Source organism: Bactrocera tryoni, chromosome 5 (genome assembly GCF_016617805.1).
Source record: "Bactrocera tryoni isolate S06 chromosome 5, CSIRO_BtryS06_freeze2, whole genome shotgun sequence".
NCBI classification, from domain to species: domain Eukaryota; kingdom Metazoa; phylum Arthropoda; class Insecta; order Diptera; family Tephritidae; genus Bactrocera; species Bactrocera tryoni.
Window position 1 is genome coordinate 53,603,143 of NC_052503.1, and position 21,475 is coordinate 53,624,617.

The window sequence follows — 21,475 nt, forward strand, 5'->3', positions numbered from 1 at the left end:
TGAAGAGACATAAATATATGTATATATGCCCATGATGATACTCCCAAACATAGAATATTGAAGAAAAACTAATTTCTTTGATATTCCATAGGAAATATGTACCATTATGTAGAACTTTTATTTATTACACTAAGTTTACAGTACATTTGTTGCCGAAAAAAGTTTAGCTGTTGCTGATTACATATAATATGCTGCTTCCAAAAATATAATTTAAATATTTTTATCAGCTCTAGTTTCAGAGTTTCAGCTATGTAGGTATTACACAGAAAAAAACATGTATTTATTAAGAAAAATTTTATTAAGAAAAATAATTAATCATTAAGATCTAAAAAACTTCGTTTTAAAGCTCTTCTCCTATGTGTCGACTTTGGAAAATGACGTATTAGAGACCAACAATAGTCAGACATCATATTTGTATCCCAGAAACTCTGATAGTGCTCTTCCATGACGCATAAGTCTAGATGCAAACGCTCTCCCTGCTCTTCGCTCACATCTCCTAAATTTTTCGGAAACCTCTCTAGGTGACTATGGAGGAAGTGGAGTTTTATACTCAAATTGCATCCCATATTTTTTAATTGTAGCAGAAGGTCTTCTACAAGTTTAATATAATTTTCAGATTTTTTATTTCCGAGAAAATTTTGCATCGCAGATACGAATGCTGTCCAAGCCTTTAGTTGTTACTCAGTCATAGAATTTCTAAATTGAGCATCTTTCGTAAGTTGTCTAATTTGAGGGCCTTAAAAAATTCCGGCTTTAAACTTTTCCATAGTGAGCTGAGGAAATTTTTGGCAAATGTAAGAAAATCAGTTCCCATCTTTATCTAGTGATTTTACAAACTGTTTCATGTTGCCCAGTTTTATATATAATGGTGGAAGGATAATGTCGTTACGAGCTACTAATGAATTGTGGACTATATTGTGCTTTCCAGGCTCCATTTTTTCTCTCAAGGGCCATTTTATTCTCACCCAATACTCCTGTTTAGCTCTACTTTCCCAAAGACATATAAAACAGGGAAACTTGGTATAACCACTTTGTTGACCAAGAAGAATGTTGACCATTTTTAAATCGACTCAAATTTGCTACTCATAGTCATTGTATTTTATTTTGTTCAAGACTAGCGAAATGTTACAATATTCCTCCTTTAACTTTGTACTGTGGGCAATAGGTACCCCAGCGTATTTATTTCCATTATTTAATAGAATACATTTAAGGCTACGTTTTGAGCTGTCAATGAATAAACGCCAGTCGTTTGGTTCTTATCGCTTCAAGCCCATTTTTATCAACAAGTTTTTGATATCTGAACAAAAGGTAATGCCGTTTTCTTCGGGAAAATAACGCCGTAATTCTGCATCTCCTTCACGATAAAAACTTATTTTAGTATCCGAGGATAGCAAGTTTTTTTCTTTAAGTCTTGATGCTAACAATTCTGAAGCTTGTTTTGAAAGATTTAAATCTCTTACAAGATCATTCAACTCATTTTGGGAAAAGCGTTTTGGCTCATTAGACATACCTTCAAAATCAGCATCATTTTGTGATGAGCTTGGTCCTTCAATGTCTTGCTCTAATGGTTCAGATATATTTTTAGGCTCTGAAGAGTTAGGTGAACGCTGCACTGGACGTTGAACACAACTAGTACTTGGGTACTGCCATTTAGCTCGATTTTTAGTGTTTAAACCGTTTATGTTCACACTACAAAATTAACAGTTTACGAGATGATTTCGTGGTTTTCGCCAAATAGTCAGTATTCCAAATTTAAAGGCACTTCTTTACCACTTTTCCATAATCTTAAATATACCACACAAGATTTACAAACACAATTGGGAGCCCAAGAATTCTAATTTTTATCCAAGAGCACCCCAAAATACTCAAAATAGGTATTTTTTGGTTTATTTAAACAACGTCTTCTTGAAATACTCATGTCCCAAAAACTTGAGAAACTAATCTTAACACAGTAAAATACGCCTGTTTTCGATGAATATATATTTTTGAGGGTAGATTTGACAAAAACAAGTAATAAGTGAACAATATCAATCGCAGAATTCGCGGCAACAGACAAAAAGTTCAATACTGTAAACTAGTGTTATTTTTCAAATTATTTTATTTTAATTTAATCTAAACTTTTTAAAACATATAACAGCCAAAGATGTCAAGTGCAAACAGACTTAAACAACCTAGTTTCTTGGTGTGATAGAAATGACATGCCATTGAACCTTAAAAATTGTAAAACGAAGTGCTTTTCATGTAGATCTGTAGACCCTACTTCATACGCAATAAAAAACTTTGGGTTGGAGAAAGTAAGCAGTTTTGTTGATCTGGGAGTAACTATGGACCCCAAACTCAATTTTAATCTTCACGCATCTTCCACGGTTTTTAAAGCTAAAGGCACTCTTAGTTTTGTTAAACGTTGATCTAAAGAATTAGCGGATCTACCACAAAAAATCATTTTACATCTTTGGTGAGGCGTATATTAGAATATGCTTCTGTGGTTTGGAACCCTAGTTACCAAGTCCATTCGGAGAAGTTAGAGTCCGTTCAAAAACAATTATTACTTTTTGCCTTAAATCATTTGCATTGTAATTCCAGTTTAAATCTTCCCCCTTACACTAACCGTTTAAGACTTATAAATCTCCCTTGATATAACATTTTTTGTCAAACTCATGAATGGGTCAGTCTGTAGCCCATCTCTCTTATCTGATATTAATTTTAACGTTCCCGCTCGCTCTACCAGACAGTTTAGACCCTTACTTTTAAAATTTTCTAGAACAAATTTTGAGTTAAACGAACCATTCCGCCGTATACATATGTATGCCATAATTTCAATTCTCATTCCAGCACATCTAACTTGATCTAACAGACTCACTCTTTACCATTAAAAGAATTATTTATCGACTCTTAACAAATAGCATTTAAAAATAATAAACTTTAATCTAATTCTTAATTTCGGTTGTTGAAATTTTTGTTTCTGTAGCTGAGCAGCTTAAGATCGCAACGCTTAAAACTCTCTTGCCTTTTTATGACTCGGCTAATTCCGCTCGTTCGCGTATTGCGCCCCTCGCGTTGGTTGGGCGGGAAGAGGCAGTACATATATCGTCAAATGAGGAAGTTTCCCAAGGAAGCATTTGATTCCGATCTTTAAGTTTGTATGGCAGCTATATGCTATAGTGAGCCGATCTGAACAATTTCTTCGGAGATTACATAGTTGCCTTAGAAATTAATCTATACCAAATTTCGTGAATATATCTTGTCAAATGCGTAAGTTTTCCATACAAGCCCTTGATTCCGGTCGTTCAGTTTGTATGGCAGCTATATGCTATAGTAAGCCGATCTGAACAATAATCTTAGAAAATAACCTGTAAAATAATCTTAGAAAATAACCTGTAAAATGTGAAAGTTTTCCATACAAGAACTTGATTCCGATCGCTCAGTTTGTATAGCAGCTGTATCCAATATCAACAGTTTCGAAAAATGAGCAGCTTCTTCAAGAGAAAATGACGTTTGCAAAATTTCAAAACGATATCTTAAAAACTGAGGGACTTGTTCGTATATATACAGACGAACATGGCTAAATCGACTCAGCTCAACATACTGATCATTTATACATACACTTTATAGGGTCTCCGATGCTTCGTTCTGGGTGTTACAAGCTTCGTGGCAAACTTAATATATCTTGTTCAGGGTATAATGAAATGTAATTTACATTTAATATTATTGTAATATATTATTTTTTAGGATATTATGATAGTATGTCATAAATATATATAACATATCCACATACATACATACATATTTGTGAAATTATAATATATTATCAAACATATGAAATATTCAAAAAGTAACTCTTATTTGCACATCAACTACAAATATTACTATATTCTGAGCATAATTTTCATTGAATGCTCAGCTATGATCACGCGCCACTGTTAAAATTTCTCCTTCTGAGCTTGCTGTGGTGAAACACGCTCATCGCATTTTGTTAGCCAAAAATATGTTTATATTATTATTAGAACTTAGTCTTACCGTTCAATAATTTCCAAATAAGACAGCAGACGCACTTAATGCCGAATAAATAATTTATTTATTTTTTCAACAAGTTTGTATTAAAAAAAATAGTATTGAGATTATAATATTATTGAGATTATGATAATATAAAAAAGGTGCTGATTCTAGATGGGCAATTCCTTCAGTTAACCAGCGGCAAGTCTTTCACAACCGCTACGAAGTCTGGTACTGAAAGAGGCATAACAGTAACCAGTGGCGTAGCTAGGTGGGGGCGAAATGGCCCTCGCCCCGGGCGCAACGTCTTGGGGGCGGTAAAACGATCTTCGCTGTTTTTTATATTCAGAAAAATACTTCTACCAATTTTTTCACAAAATTTATTATGAAAGATAAAGAGTTATACACTCACAATATAATAATCTGAATAACAATGAAAAATATTAATTTTTACTCGAATACTCTTCAGTCTTTGCATTTGTCTTATATCTTTTGGCTTATACCTTTTATAAAAATAGTGATAGAACTTAAAGATGCACTTTTCTAGCTTTGATCACTGCAAAATCACATATTATATCATTGTAATTTAAAGTTGAAGCAGTTTCACATTCTATTGAGAGAATTGCAAGATTGGATAGTCTACTCTGACTCATGGTCGATCTCAAGTAAGATTTGATCAATTTAAGTATGCTAAAAGAACTTTCACAAGATGCAACTGATACAGGTATAGTGAGTAGTATTCTTAAAGCTTTCGCTAACGTCTTGTAGGCTTCCAGTCCCATGTGTCAAAAGTGTACAAGATATAAGGCGAAAATGGGTTTTTTCTATGGCTTTTAATAAGTTGTCTTGCAAATTTACTATCAATTTCCTCAAAAACCGCATTGTGAGAATTTTGGAACTTCAGAATTCGCGTAGCTTCTAGTTCCTAAATTTTATATACTTAATATCGAAGATATTTTGTAAAAATTTACTTTTGTTCGAACCACCTCATGAAACATTTAGGTAACCAGATAAAGGGGGGCGGCAGAACATCCTTGGCCCCGGGCGCCCGAAGTTGTAGCTACGCCACTGACAGTAACAGTATATTTTTCCTATCCCTATCAGTTCTTCAATTGTCACATATGGGTTATTCACCCCACAGAACGTGATACCTTTACGCGACCCAGCATCGATAACAATACGGTAAAATAGTTTTGGCACCGGTACGACATTATTGTTTTTGTTATTATTTTGTTAACATCTGGCAAAGTGCAAACACCCCAGGTACAAGTCCAGCAGAGTAGGGTACTATCACTGTCATGAGCGAACTGACGGACTCCATCCTCAATGCGCGACCAGTTACCGGCATTGAAGGACTGCCATTGTGGCACTACATTCACATAATGAAAGGTAGACTTTTGTTGGCCACTGAATATCAAGTCAGCTTTGGCAACCAAGTGGTCGCGGGACAAACAATTTTTGGTTTCCACGTAAATCGAATCCTTTCCAAGTATACGACTGAGTGCCTCAATTTGTTTGAGCTTTTTGTAAAGCGGGTCAATGTTTCTACCACCACAGAAATCGCCGGAAGTGAAATTTTTACTCGGCACGTCATGTTTGTAGTGAATACTTGCAGGAGTAATGGTGTGTTCAACGTAAGAAGTGGTTTGGCGAATTTTGTCAAAACACACTTTCATTGTTAGTAGTAATGACTCCGTGAATTTAATCCTGACATTAATCAATTTGGTGTCTTTACCGCTGCAGCAAAGTCTCGTTCGCATTGGTGTAGGGGTTGATGTTGTTTTGCACATGATTTTTGAGAAATTAACTATTATATTTTTTTTAAATCTAAAATTTTGTTTGAGAAATTGACTATTTTCTTTTATATAAGTAAATTTCGAAATTTATTTGAGAAATTGACTATTTTATTTTTTATAATAAAATTTGAAAATTTATTTGAGAAATTAACTATTTTTTTTTATAATAAAAATTGAAAATTTATTTGAGAAATGGCACGTTTCCGATTACTTTGGCGGAGGTATAAAAAAACCCGAATTTCCGTATAAATGGGGTATGTGAGGATAGGGGAGCTTCTCCAGAGAGGGATTATCCAAAAATAATATAAACAAAATTTATATTTTTTACAATATTCACTATTAAAAGTTCAAAAATTTGCACTAATAACACATGGTATTTCTCTATTTTTTACTAAATTTTTTCACGTTTTTCACTCTGTATATTTAAATATACACTCTAAGCATTGAAATAAGTTCACATTTTACTTTTATTTTGCTATATTTTACCTAAATTTATTAATTTAAAAATCACTTAGCACACTTATGAGGAAAACGAGCGTTGCCACATCTTAAACAGCAAATATATTATGGAGGTTTTTTAATGATTTTTCCTTGTTTGTTTTTTTTCGCCTGATTCTTTTTTCTATACTAACTATAATAAAAATACTTTCCAAATTTTTCAAGTTATAATTGAGTTGTGAACACTTTTTCCATCTACATATGTATATTCTTTCTGCGTTAAAAATAAAAAATTTATATAATAATAATATCGGGTGATTTTTTAAGAGCTTGATAACTTTTTTAAAAAAAAAAACGCATAAAATTTGCAAAATCTCATCGGTTCTTTATTTAAAACGTTAGATTGGTTCATGACATTTACTTTTTGAAGATAATTTCATTTAAATGTTGACCGCGGCTGCGTCTTAGGTGGTCCATTCGGAAAGTCCAATTTTGGGCAACTTTTTCGAGCATTTCGGCCGGAATAGCCCGAATTTCTTCGAAATGTTGTCTTCCAAAGCTGGAATAGTTGCTGGCTTATTTCTGTAGACTTTAGACTTGACGTAGCCCCACAAAAAATAGTCTAAAGGCGTTAAATCGCATGATCTTGGTGGCCAACTTACGGGTCCATTTCTTGAGATGAATTGTTCTCCGAAGTTTTCCTCAAAATGGCCATAGAATCGCGAGCTGTGTGGCATGTATAGCGCCATCTTGTTGAAACCACATGTCAACCAAGTTCAGTTCTTCCATTTTTGGCAACAAAAAGTTTGTTAGCATCGAACGATAGCGATCGCCATTCACCATAACGTTGCGTCCAACAGCATCTTTGAAAAAATACGGTCCAATGATTCCACCAGCGTACAAACCACACCAAACAGTGCATTTTTCGGGATGCATGGGCAGTTCTTGAACGGCTTCTGGTTGCTCTTCACCCCAAATGCGGCAATTTTGCTTATTTACGTAGCCATTCAACCAGAAATGAGCCTCATCGCTGAACAAAATTTGTCGATAAAAAGCGGATTTTCTGCCAACTTTTCTAGGGCCCATTCACTGAAAATTCGACGTTGTGGCAGATCGTTCGGCTTCAGTTCTTGCACGAGCTGTATTTTATACGGTTTTACACCAAGATCTTTGCGTAAAATCTTCCATGTGGTCGAATAACACAAACCCAATTGCTGCGAACGGCGACGAATCGACATTTCACGGTCTTCAGCCACACTCTCAGAAACAGACGCAATATTCTTCTGTACGCACTGTACGCATTCGTGTGGTTGGTTTAATGTCCAATAAAGTAAACTGAGTGCGAAACTTGGTCACAATCGCATTAATTGTTTGCTCACTTGGTCGATTATGTAGACCATAAATCGGACGTAAAGCGCGAAACACATTATATATTACATATATAAATAAAAATATATATTTTCGTTATAAAATGGTTAAGTTTTGGTTATTATATCTGTCAGCGATTTCCATTTATTTTTGATAATACGTTGTTTTGTATTTTAGGTGACAATATATATAATATTACTATGTATTACTTATTTGTTTATTAAATTAAATAAAGAACATATCCATATGCATGGAAAAAGGAATTTCAGCGAATTGTCTTATCATCACATGGCAGCGCTCCATTTCGTCGTAATTTTTAGCACACAAATGATGTCACTACTAGTGTAAAATGTAATTTTTAAAATAAAATTTTCTTAGGTAAAAACCTGCTAAAAGTGCAAAATGTGAATTTAGTTAAAAGTTTATAGTTGACTTTAATTAATTTGAAGTGAAAAATGTGAGGAAGTATGTTTAATGTGGTGAAATGCTTCTTGAAATGTTCGAATTTTGGGAATTTTTGAAATTTAAGGTCGAATATCTCGTAAACTAACCGTTTGCGGTACCTAATATATCTAACGGTACATTCAATCGCGGCGCCAAAGAAATCGGAATTGTGCCTACACATATTAATTCATAAAAAATATAACATTAGTTATATAATCTTTCGAAATACAAAATTTTAAACAAAAAACTTTTCTAAAGTATAAATCTGAGTGGACAAAACAAAAGCCCCCCTAATATTTGTTAGGAAAAATAGTACCACGCTACTTTAAAAGTACGTTATTCGTTGAAGACGTTAGCCATAAACCGTTACAAATATTATTGAGATATTTTGTAGAGAAATTTTTGCCGTCGTCACTGCTCAGTTGCGATTTAGAGTTTAAGAATCAAAATTTGCGGAAAATACCTATTCAGCCGACTTTACAAATAAAATAATAAGTGATTGTCAAAAAAGTTTATTGCAACACAAAATTAGTTAAAAATGTTCGGTGAATAGTTCAATGGTGCCCCCGATTAATAAATAAATTTCAGCAAACTGGCAATGTACTTTATCGGCACAGCTGAGGAAGACAGCAAAAAATTACATAAAGATACGATTCATTGATCAAAAAGGTTACCCAAATTTATCCCACAGTCTTTTCCAATTAAATACAGAAACACTTTTGTTTACTAATTAGTTCATTACTTCAGCAAAAAATTGAGAGGACAAAGTTATATTTGCGACTGCTCATCTCGATTGGAGCATTCAGAAATTGAATACCATTTTATTCTCAAGACGTATCGAAATATAATATTAAAAAATCGATTGACATAAGATGTCTGAGAAGGCCGATAGGACAAGGACTCAAACCTAAGTATTATATTGCGACCATTAAATACGACGATGGTAATGTTATGGTCTGGAGCTCTTTCTCTGGTCGCGGGACTGGACCTATTCATATAAAAAATGGAATAAGAGACCGGTTTGTTTACACCGACATTTTAAAAAACGGGATGCTGAAAAGGATATGCCACTATAATGATGGTTCCAAAAGGACAATGATCCTAAACATAACTCTAGGCATTGAACAACTTGCTTGAAAAGTTACAGAGTTGATGTCTTAGATTTGCAGGCGTAATCACTCGATGTCAAATCCATCGAGAACTTGTGGGAGATCGTTAATTCTAAAAAAAATAGGGAAAATTGTAAAACCAAGGATCAACCTTTAGAACCACAAAAAATTGCTTGCAAAAACGGCATACCACATGATTTACAGTAAATAATTTAATTTCTTCTATGCCCAAAATATGCGTTTCAGTTACCCAAAAATAAGGATTTGCTACTCTTTTTTAATTTTCAGATATTATTTTCAAACCGATGAAAGGGGTGCTTTAGTTTTGTCCAGTTAATTTTTATACCTTAAATGTTTTTGTTGTTATAACTTATTTAATTTTGAAAACTGAAACCGAGAAGCTTTATTCTAATAAAAACTAATAAGCAATCCATTGAAAAACGTCAAAATTTTACATCTAGTATTTATGTTTATTGTCTGAAAAGAGCTAAGTTCGAGCTGAACCATAGTAGGGGGTGCTTAAGTTTTGTCCAATACTGTATGTACAAAGTGTGAAAAAAAAAATTTTGTTTTCTCATTTTTTGGGTTCTTCCAGATAACGTTTCAGCACTGCACAGAAGCGTGTGACACCGTCAACTAATTTATCCTTGTTGTGAAATGAAATAGATAAACGTAAACAATTATTTGCCACCATAGGTTCGTAAGCAAAACGAGAACCGATAATAAAAAATATTTTCTCTACTTGCAAACATGTTTGTAAAAGTTTCCCAGCATCTGTATTTGTTGGTAGAGAAATCCAAATGAAATATCCTCCCGACGGTTTAATCCATTTGCAACTGACAGGCAAATTTTTTTCAAGTATTTCACAAGCTGCCAACATGCGTTCTTTATAAGCACGATTCACAATGGCAATATGTTCTTGTGCCAGTTTTAGTTCAAAAAGACTGGCTAATATGCCTGATGTATAAATATTGAAGCAGCCGCCACTATTCAAGATACCACTGCAATAATAGAATTCTATCATGTTTAAGAAATAAATTAATTTTGAAAAATTTCGTTTACTCACGAATTCTCTAAAATTGGTTTTAATCGGGCAGGTACCTCCAACCAACCTACCCGAACACCTGGTCCAATTAGCTTGGCGAAACTTCCATTTGAAATTATATTTCCTGTGCCATTATCGTAGGCAAATAAGCGCTTCGCTGGCTTCGAATTTGTGTAATTTAGGATATTATAAACATCGTCACATAGTATTAAGAAGTCATATTGCCTAGCTAAATTCGCAAGCTCTTGGCAAACAGCTATTTTTTTATGTGGAACGAGAAATTGAAATTGTTAAATTTACCTTTAAATTAGTATTCTATATTTCGACTACTACCTTCAGAAAAAAGTATACCAGTTGGATTATGATAAGTTGGAATGGTATAGTACATTGCCCAGAAGGTTTTAGATTTTGATTGAAACTGTTTTTCCTGTACTATTTTTTCAAGTTCCTTTACATCTACTCCATCGTCATTAAGTTTTACTAAAATAAAAAATAATACGGTACTTTTTTTTGATTTCATAAGATAAAACAATAAAAAATGTTAACTTCGGCTGCACCGAAACTATATACCCTTCGGATGTTCAAGTTTTCTTGCAAGAACTTAATTTTGATAGCTCAGTTTGTATGGTAGCAATTTGCTATAATGGTCCGATGTGAACAATTTTTTCAAAGATTTTGTTGTTGCCTTAGAGAATTTTGTGAAGATAACTTGTTAAATACAGTTTTCCATATACAGGGTCCGGCACTCGAAGTGTATTTTAAAAAAGCCATAAATTCGGTTTGGAAAATTATTTTTATTCAGTTTAAAGTACAAAATGTGTGAAAATAATCACAAATTCAGGACTAATTCACTTTTGCTCGATATGACCACCTTTTGCGGTAACTGTGGCCTTGAGACGGTCAAAAAACGAATCTCAAGCTGCCCGAATGTGACTTGCCGGTATTTTGGCCCACTCACGGACAATGGCTTTCTTCAGCATCTCGAGACTGGTGTATTTTTTACTGCGAACCGTGCTCTCCAAAATGGCACAGAAAGAATAATCCATTGGTTTACTCGCGCTTTGTGAGACGGTGCTGAGTCTTGTTGAAACGTCCATGGTTTGCGACCGAAATGTTTGTTTGCCCACGGCTTCAAAGCAGCCTCCAGAACACTTTCCCGATAATATGTCGCATTTACTTTGACGCCAGGCTCGATGAAAACAATTAGAGAGCGCCCATCTGCGGTGACAGCGGCCCAAACCATTATTTGTGGCAGGTACTGCCTCCAGGTGGCCAACCGATGACTTAGATTCTCGCATGAACGGTTGGTCAAGTAAATCCTATCGTTTTGAGAGTTTAGGAATTGATCAATTGGAAAAATTTGGTCGTCAGAAAACACAATGTTCGGAATTTGACCGCTTTCGGCCAAGCGAAGCAACTGCTTCGCTTACTCAAGTCTTACTTGTTGCTGCTTCGGTGTGAGATCATAGGCCTTTTGGAACTTGTAAGGCTTGACCTTGAGCTCATTTTTCAATATGCGTCGGATGCTGTGGTCGGATATTTTCAGTTCTTTAGCCATTTGATTGGCACTTCATCGTGGATTTCGCTCAAGTCGCTTCTTCACTTCCCGAACCATCTGATGTGACGTTGCAATCTTTTGATGACCACCTCCATGGCGTTTTGCGATGCTACCAGTATCATTGTAACGAGTAATGGTGCGATAAACCAAAACTTTATTCACATTAAGGTGTTTGAGTTCACAAACAATTGCAGGCTGTGATCTTCCAGCTAAATATAAAGCAATCACACTATTACGTTTGAATTCCATCGCTGATCACTTTTTTGCGTTCACTTTTGGCAAAACGCTTTTTTACACTTTTGAAAAATACTCTGAACTGTCATTCAGCAAATTTATAAACAGCTGATTCCAGTGCGACAGCTGCGCGAACGGTCTGAAGTTGGTTACACTTCGAGTGCCCTGTAAGAATTTAATTTCCATCGATCAGTTCGCATGACAGGTATCTATATTCTGCTAGTCCGATATCGGCGATTCCGACTTAGCTTCTGGGGAGAAAAGGACTTGTGCAAAATTGCTGATTCATATCTCAAAAGCTGAGGAACTTGCTGTCGTATATACCAACAAACGGACAGACAGATGGACTTCGATGACAGTTACCTTCCCCCAAACAGGATATAGGCAATCGTTAGAACAACCACGGCATGGACGTGGTTAGATCGACTCAGCTCGTCATGCTGATCATTTATATTGTGTAAAGTATAATTTCGTGGCAAACTTAATATATCTTGTTCAGTGTATAAAAAGAATGAAAGAAATATCGACTTAATTATATAAAAAGCGTAAATATATGTACATATATAGCGATAATTTTACATACTCGGTACGATGGTAAGAGTTGTGAATTGTTTCATAGTATCCAATGCGATCATATAAGTAACTTCGTCAACAAAAATTACACCATTTAAATCAAGCAGAGTTGATAAGACAAAATGTAGTCCTTGCGATGCACCAGTTGTTATAATAAGATCCTCACTTTGTAGTAATTGTGTTAAATAATATTACATCTTGAGATATTCAAATACACACATACTACAAACCTTTTTACGCGATCATCAACATATAGTGAACTGAAGTATTCTGCGATAGCATTTCGTATTTCAAACGAACCACTAGTGGGCCCGTATTGGAAAAGAAGATAAATTGCTTTGTTTTTCATATTTCTATGTAAATTGCAAAAAACTTAGCTGTCATTAAATACAACTCTAATAATACAGTTAACTTACTAGTCTATGCTTTGTAGCTGCTTCAAAAATATCACAGCAGTTCTGCAATAAATCTGGACCAGGAGCACCTACGCCCAAATTAAGGATCTTTTCGTCATAAACATTCCAGTCGTTTCCATCAAACAAATGTTTTAGCTTGCGATCGACATTGACAAGCGCCATTTCACCTCTAGTCATATCAAATCACTGACTCAAATTACTTCGCGTGTTTTGCTAAAAATGAAATAATATCTCATGATTATGCATGGATTGTTAATATTTAAGTACCCTACTTTAAGTACCACTTAATTAGGTCACTTACAGCTTGCCATAACGCAACGTAAAATCATAAAATCGTAAATGTATACACTTGTTTAAAAAAATTGTTCTTCAATTCATACAAAAATAAGTTTACTCAATTGCAATCCTCAACGCTATGTTTTCTGTTCGTTGTAACTTAATGAGGCTATATGAAACCTTTAAATGATAGACATTCTATATACTTTCATTCTTGGTTTATAAATTTTCGTATGTGTGCATGTTTGGCTGCTAACAGGAGTATTACATTTATAAATAAAACATAAAGTACACCCAGCTATTGGTACCTATCAGTTTGAACTAAAAGATATCTATAAGGTTTTTATATGGTAGTGTTCATTAGAGTACATCCTCTGTCGTTAATAGAGGTTATTATAAATGTATACATACATATAAAGTTGTCATTTAAGAATCTTACTTTATCGCGCAAAGCGGATTAGTTGCTTGAAGATACGAATGTTTCCCAAGCACAGCCACAAAATATTTTTCTGACTTTATATTTTTAACGTTTAGTCTTAACCGAAGAAGAGTTGTGCCCAAAAATCTAGAGCAAATACTATATAATTAACAAACCCTTTTGATTTAAATATAGCTCTTGCCATCATGCACCATTATTAAGGAAAATTTTTGATAATACGTTGTTTTTCATTTTAGGTGACAATATATATAATATTAAAACATAATATTACTTATTTGTTTATTAAATTAAATAAAGAACATATCCATATGCATGGAAAGAATGTTTATACTGTATTCTTTACACTTTATTACGTAATATTATTATATAATATTACTAACACATGTATATAATATTACTTATTTGTTTAATATGCATGGAAAAGGGAATTTTTGAGAAAAAGAGAAATTTCAGGGAACTGCCTTATCATCACACGGCAGCGCTCCATTTCGTCGAAATTTTTAGCACACAAATGATGTCACTACTAGTGTAAAATGTAATTTTTAAAATAAAATTTTCTTAGGTAAAAAACCTGCAAAAAGTGCAAAATGTGAATTTAGTTAAAAGTTTATAGTTGAGTTTAATTAATTTGAATTGAAAAATGTGAGGAAACTATGTTTAATGTGGTGAAATGCTTCTTGAAATGTTCGAATTTTGGGATGTTTGGAAATTTAAGGTCGAATATCTCGTAAACTAAGCGTTTGCGGTACCTATAACCTTACACATACATAACCATACCTTCAATCGCGGTGCCAAAGAAATCGGAATTGTGCTGAGAAATTAACTATTTCGTTTTTTATAAGAAAATTTTAAAATTTATTTATTTTTTATAAGAAAATTTTTATCGCCGGCACATTGTGCCTTCAGAGTTTGTCCGTCGAACGGTGTTGCGAATGCATCAGCGCAGCGCAAACTCACCTACTGGCCATGGGGCACTACAATTTCACCACTTGAATTGGGTAGCAAGTACTCAAGGTGATTGGGTTCCGTAAAAATTGGCGAATTGTTGTGCATATCGGCATTGATTTTGAATTCACAATGTGAAAATTGTGCTTCGCCTTATTTATCAAAACTCTTGATTATCGTTTCAACTGGTAAATTACAGTTTGCTGATTCAGAACTATGTATCGGTCCATTCGTGGTACTGTTACTTTGTCCATTAGTGGGTTTTTGGTAAAATTTGATTCAGGCTGCTTAAGCCTATTAATAATTAGATAAATAATCAGTACAACTACATATACATACATATATGTACATAAGTAGCGTCAATATGAAAGATGCTTTCATTTTTCGTTGCTTTTGATTACTATTCTTGTTTATAAAAATTGACACAAATTTTTTTGGATAGATTGACTGATTACTTTTTTTTTCTTTTATATTTTTTCCACAATCACTAACTTATCACACGGTGGTTCCTTGCCTACTAAAGTGCTTGTGAAGCGTTTCCTACATACAGACTTTTGTTTGCCGCACGATTACTCACAATGGAAAGTGAACTTGATCGCTGTGTTTTCAGAATATGTACTATTCTCTCATTTACTCACATTAATTCCAACTGCAGACAAATTTGTTGCACTTTTCAGGCAGCTACATCAATAGATAGGTATACGGGTGAAAATAGGCCTCTAGGGGAACCGAGCACCCAAAAACAATTAGTAAGGCGCCTAGTTGCATACCTCAAGGTGGTGTGGAAAATGCAATATACTTTATAAAATATTACAAAAAATAAGTAAATAAAATTCGACACAAAATCTGTGTTTTCATATTTCATATTAATGTAAGCTGAGTATACGCCCGTCTTGGCTTGAGTTAATTTGGAGATTTCATAATGAAACTTCATGGAGACGTTTTTTATCTGAGGAAGTTGGGGCTTTAGTACAACCATGCCCATAAAGTTTAATTTAGATTATTTACAATAAATTATTCAAAGTTCATTAAATTAGCCTCAACCTTCTTTATTCCTCACGCAGTGATATTCGCCCTTACTATAGATATGACGTCATTTACCCTATATTAAATCAATGCTTTGTTTGACTTTTGCTTTCGTTCAAGTGAGAAAGCATTGCATGGCCGGAATCCATAAGCTAAGTATAATTTTATTTATATAACTACTTATACAGTATCGAACAAAACATTTGCAACTAGAGCGAAGGTCTACATTTTTTGTCTTACAATGCCATTTTTCTTTCGAATTCCTTTTTGTTTCTTGTTTTTAAATTTCCAGCATTGAAGTTACATATTTTGCAATGTTTATCGCGATCTTTTTTTATTTTGCCGGTTATATTTGAAAACAATTTCAAATGTACGCCAATCCGCCGCGACAAAACAGTTGCAACTCTGTTTTGTTAGTTTCTTTTCTCCTTTGTTTGTTTCTTTCTTAAACGGTATTGAGTTTTAATTAAAAAAGTAAATGTTCTAACTAAGCATAATTTCTGCTCTGAGTTTTTTCGAAAACACGTTTTCATTTTAAATTTTTTTACAAGAAAAGTAAAGGCTCTAAATAAATTCGGTGAAGCACTACGAGCACGTGTTATTGATGATTATAATAACGGAACTTCTCAAAAAGAAATTTATATAAAGTACAAAATTCACAAGTCATCAATTTCGCGAATAATTTCGAACTTTATTAGGAATAAAACTGTCGAAGTAGTGCATCGTGGACGCCGACCAAGAAAAATTGATGAAAAACTGACAGCTCAATTGTAAGAGAGGTAAAAAGATATCCATTATAAAGCGCTCCGCAATTTGTAAAGGAGCTTGAGTTACCAATCTACTCAAAACCGGCCGCTTATCGCCTAAATAACGCTGATTTAAGGAGTTACCGACCAGCGAAGAAACCGCTTATTAACAAACTTAACCAACTAAAACGATTGTGTTCGCTAAAAATCATCTAGAATGGCCAATAAGCAAGTGGAAAACTGTTCCTTTTAGTGATGAGTCCAAATTTAATTTGGAACGCGGTGATGGCGTGAGTTTCGTTCGACGCCCACGAAACAAGCGTCTTAAAAATTTGTATTGTCAAAAAACAATCAAACATAGTTGCTATGTTATGGTCTAGGGATGTTTATCTGCTTCTGGTTTGGGGCCGCTGCATCGTATTAATGGTAGCATGGATCGGTACGTTTACAGAGACATTACGGAATCCGTAATGTTGCCACATGCTGAATGGGAAATGCCACTACAGAGGATCTTCCACCAGGACAACGACCCGAGGCATATGGCATAGGTCCTAAAATCGTGGTTACAGAGGAATAAAGTGGATGGAATGGAGTGACCTCCACAGTCCCCAGCCTTTAATCTCATAGACAATTTACGGAAAATTAAAAAAAAAATGTATCGCAGTAATGTGCCAAATACTGATCAGTTTTTTCCAAGGGCCCTGGAGGCATGGAGAAATATACCTCAAACCGTAGTGCATAACCTTATAGCTTCAATGCCGCTGCGATGCAAAGCAGTTATTCAGAGTAATGAGTTTGCTACAAAATACTAAGTTTTTCTTTTATTTTATTAAAAATAGTGAATCGTTTTCTATGAGTTGCAATTGTTTTTTCTTATTGAATATATTTGTAGGTATATGTTATATCGCTTTTTTATATACATTAAACAAATAAACTGAAAAATATTATTAAATTTGCTTTGTTTGCCTTAATTAACATCCAATATTTAAAACAAAATTAAAACAGTTGGCCTCCGGCAATTATTTTCTGTGTAATCGACAGTATTTCCATTATCATATTTCAGTTGCAAATGTTTGGCCGATACTGTACATACATACATACATATATACATAAGTCATGCCACATAAAAAAGGCACAGTAAGAGAGTGTTTGTGCGATAACAGAATGTGTATCTGTGTGCCGACCGTGTGGGTGTGGCTTGCATTCCAAGTGGATAACACTTTGTTTTCTTCTGCCTTGCGCCAAATCCTGAACGTTCTAGAACATACTTATATCGATATTTCGATATTGCCACAATGATGTAAAATATTAAATTATTGCGGAATCAACGAGGTTTCATAAGAATGCGGTCGGGATATTCAACTCAATGAAACACGGCATTAATCGTTTATTATAATAAACTGTAAAGTGTGCGAACAAATTAAGTCTGCCACCCAGAGGGATTCGTCCAGATATTTGCTTTAAGTTCTTTTGATTCAAACTGTAGTCTAACTTAACAAACTCTGGTGCTTTAGCTTCGGTTACTTTTAAGTATAAATTATTTGGCTTTGCTTTAAAGCTTTCAATGACAACTATGAAGATCAACTGCGTGGATAACAACACACACACACACACACACACACACACACACACACGCACACAAAAGCTTTTGTCGCACAAAATCAAGCTTTCAGCTCAGATTTTTATATCATATGAGCTGTACTATAAAAAGCGCTTTTGAGCGTATTTTGAGCTTTTAAGTCATGTTGAAAGCTACATAATGATATTTGGAGCTTTCAATTCACAATTTTGACATTCAAAAGTTTATAGACAATGCAAAGGTAACATGGCTTAAAATAAAGATGAAGTCCGAGTCAAAGTCGCAGATCTCAGCTAAGCTACCGAGTTAAATAGTGATTCGAATAACTCTGTATGTTTTTTATAAATTTTCATTTCCGTGGGACTACCGTTTTATGAACCGTACGCGCCACAACAACGATGAAAACGCCAACAACAGCAATAAAACAGCTGATGCGTTCAGCTTTAAATATTTTTACCTTGTGCAGTGTTTTCGTCAGTGTTGTTGCCAGAGAAGCGGTGAAACCACCTGATGACGTCGCTACTGAGCTGAAGCGTGTTGGAACAGGTGTCATAGCGTCGGAGAACACGTCCACACACAGCGGTAAGTTATCAATGCTGAAGATTTTGCTCGTAAACATTAGGATGGTGGGGGGTCAGCAGAAACACTTTAGATTAGATTTCCAAAATCGCTTTGTGAGTATTGAAGTCAGCACTAATACACAGTGCTTTTCAGTTAAGCACAATTGAGTATCACGAGAAAAAGTGGAAGAAATTCGACTTGATTTGGCCTCATGAGACATTTTTAACAAATAACAAAATAAATAATCGTAACCGTAATTCATATGCGATATCTTTTAACATTCCTCTGCAGCTGAGCAAGCTTAGTCTGAAAAAGCTTGCTCATGACATTTTTAAGGTACACCCTAATGTGAAGCTTCTTACAATGACAAATAAGTATTAGTTGAATGTGAAAGCACAATTTTCGATTGTTTACATGATTTTCGTTTCTGGCCCTAAAAACATCAGAAATGCAAAGCACTAGTGACAAATTCAAACGAAGTATAAAAATAAAATCTTAAGAAAACGTGTCTAGCTATTTGGATATCTTAACAGCTTTACAAAAGCGAATGCAAATCTAATCCGCGATAAACATGGGCATTAGCTATTAAGCGAAGATTTCCACAATGCAACAAAAATAATTGAACACATTCTTCGATGGCTCGCAATGTTTCGCTTAAAATGAAGTGGAAGTGGAGGCAAAATTTAGAAATTTCAGCAAATTCTACAATCTTCTAAATGGTGCTTAAATTAGGTCTTACAGAATGGGCCTAATGCTTAAGCTTAAGTGCAGTCGCTAGCGATAAGGTGTTCAAGTGATGTTCCTTTCCAACTAAATAAATTAAAGAAGCTCTGGACGGCTACTCGTTCAACAACAAAACGGTGGTCTCAAGCAGACTGTCGTTGGGCAAGAAGAGTAAATAACGGTTTTACTTCGGCATACCATCTTTTATATATGTATATTATATCCGGTGAAGCATTTCGGACATAGCGCGTTGAATATTCTCTTTGAGCTTCTCGAGCGTTGCTGATTAATGCCCCAAAGAAAATAATTTAGAGGAAGAAATACGGGTTGATGATGTCGCCATATCACACTCCGACCAAACGGTGTTTCTTGAACCACACAAGGATTTCACTTACCCCAATAGCGACACGCTTGTTTGTGACGAAGCCATTAAGCCTATAGTGGACCTCATCTGAGACAATGATTTTTCGATGGATGTGAATTTTTGAATTTTTCATGTCCGCCACGAGGTCACTATTGGTATATATGCACCTGTGGAATGATTGATCTCTCTTTTGTTTATATTTAACTCATATAATACTTTAATAGTAAGGAATTAAAGTTCATATTTATTTCATTATGCTTTCAGGTCTGCCATGCAGCATTGATACGCAATATGATTTGCCGAAGCCGAACCTACCGCAGCCACTGTATGTCCGTCCAAACTCAACAGAGTACTGGCTGCCAAACAACGACGGTTTCATCGAGGTACCACAAGGCGCCAGCATAGAGTTGATTTGCACCGCACCTTTCGCAAATGCCACCACAAATACGGCAGGTATATCGCGAAGGAAGCGTTCCATCCGCCCGCGCTGCTTACAAGGCACCACATTCACGCTGAACGGCGAAAAGTACGAATTTCGGCAATTTCTCTGTACGCAGCCGGTGAAATACACTGTCGAGCGCACAGCGCAGACCTGCGCCAACAACAGCGCTCAGCTGTATCGCGTTGGCTACAATTTGACGAGGACACATTTCCTGGAAACCATGCAGGTTTGTCACGACGACGACGAACTGCGCACGCATTATGTGCGTTACACGCTCCAGCCGGCAAACCAATACTATCAGCCCGGCGTAAAGCGTTTAAGCTTCTCGAAAGCTAGGCATTTCACGGAATACGACATGAATTACTTCTACTCTCAGAAGAATCAACAACAACAGGCCGCACAGTTGTTGGGCAGCGAAGCGCATGCGCAAACCTGTTTCGATAAGAAGTCACTCTTTCTATCGCGCGGTCATCTGGCTGCCAAAGCCGATATGATCTATGCCACACAGCAACGCACCACATACACTTTCTTCAATGTCGCACCCCAGTGGCAGTCGTTCAATGGCGGACAATGGGCCACATTGGAGGAGCGCGTGCGTGCCTCTGTCCAAAAATTTAAGCACCCGGTGACCTGCTATACCGGCACAGTGGGCGTAATGCAACTGAGAACGGTCAGCGGCAATATGTCTCGTCCTTACTACTTGTCGTACGATAAGAATAATAACGGTTTGTTGCCGGTACCGGCTCTGTACTTTCGCATCATTGTGTCTGCGGATGGACGTGCTGGCATCGTGCTGCTGGGCACTAACGACCCATTTGCTACAATGCGCGAAATTCGCGAGGAATATGTGAAATGTACGGATGTGCGCGAGCAAGTGCCTTGGCTTAAATGGATGCGCAATAGTGAAGAGACCTTAAAGAGTGGATACTTGTATGCCTGCAGAGTGGATGAGTTCATAAAAGTGGTGCCGATTCTGACGGCGCAGCTCGCTGATGTGACTGAGTTGTTGATACAAAGTTAACGGGGGCTGAGGTGCTGAATGTGACGGGCCTATATGAAAGGCCTGCTGCTTGTTCCCCCACTACTGAATCCCTTTGACGAATACAATCCTCACAAGAATCAGCTGTTCCAATTTTAGTGATTAACAGTGCAATCAAAATAGTTAAATATTTAGTACATCTTTTTCTTAACTTGTAATTTATTAAAATAAACTCTGCATGTGAATCAGTAAAGTAGGACCATATATTCCTATTCTTCTCAAAGTAAGTGACACTAGTTCTTTCCAGGATATATACGTACATAAAAGTTTGTCGGGTTAGAACCGACTCGAACTTTCAAGCTATCATGAATTGTTGACTCCTTTTCCTTAAAATTTTAGGGAATATTTCTGCAACACGATG

General features: G+C 35.5%; 2 protein-coding genes across 2 annotated transcripts; one reads left to right on the plus strand and one right to left on the minus strand.

Moving 5' to 3' along the window:
• Positions 1-7,989: 7,989 nt before the first annotated feature.
• On the minus strand, positions 7,990-15,119 carry LOC120778317 (uncharacterized protein YER152C-like). The gene is given in 8 exon segments (XM_040110112.1): positions 7,990-10,149; positions 10,215-10,449; positions 10,527-10,673; positions 12,569-12,723; positions 12,789-12,890; positions 12,892-12,911; positions 12,975-13,187; positions 14,974-15,119. Coding segments are annotated over 7 exon segments (1,263 nt in total). The 5' UTR covers positions 13,152-13,187; positions 14,974-15,119; the 3' UTR covers positions 7,990-9,722.
• A 3,295-nt stretch (positions 15,120-18,414) lies between these two features.
• Positions 18,415-21,220, plus strand: LOC120778052. Its single transcript, XM_040109732.1, has 2 exons — positions 18,415-18,567; positions 19,898-21,220. The coding sequence occupies exons 1-2, from the start codon at positions 18,417-18,419 to the stop codon at positions 21,094-21,096; spliced, it is 1,350 nt and encodes a 449-aa protein (XP_039965666.1). The 5' UTR covers positions 18,415-18,416; the 3' UTR covers positions 21,097-21,220.
• Positions 21,221-21,475: the final 255 nt, after the last annotated feature.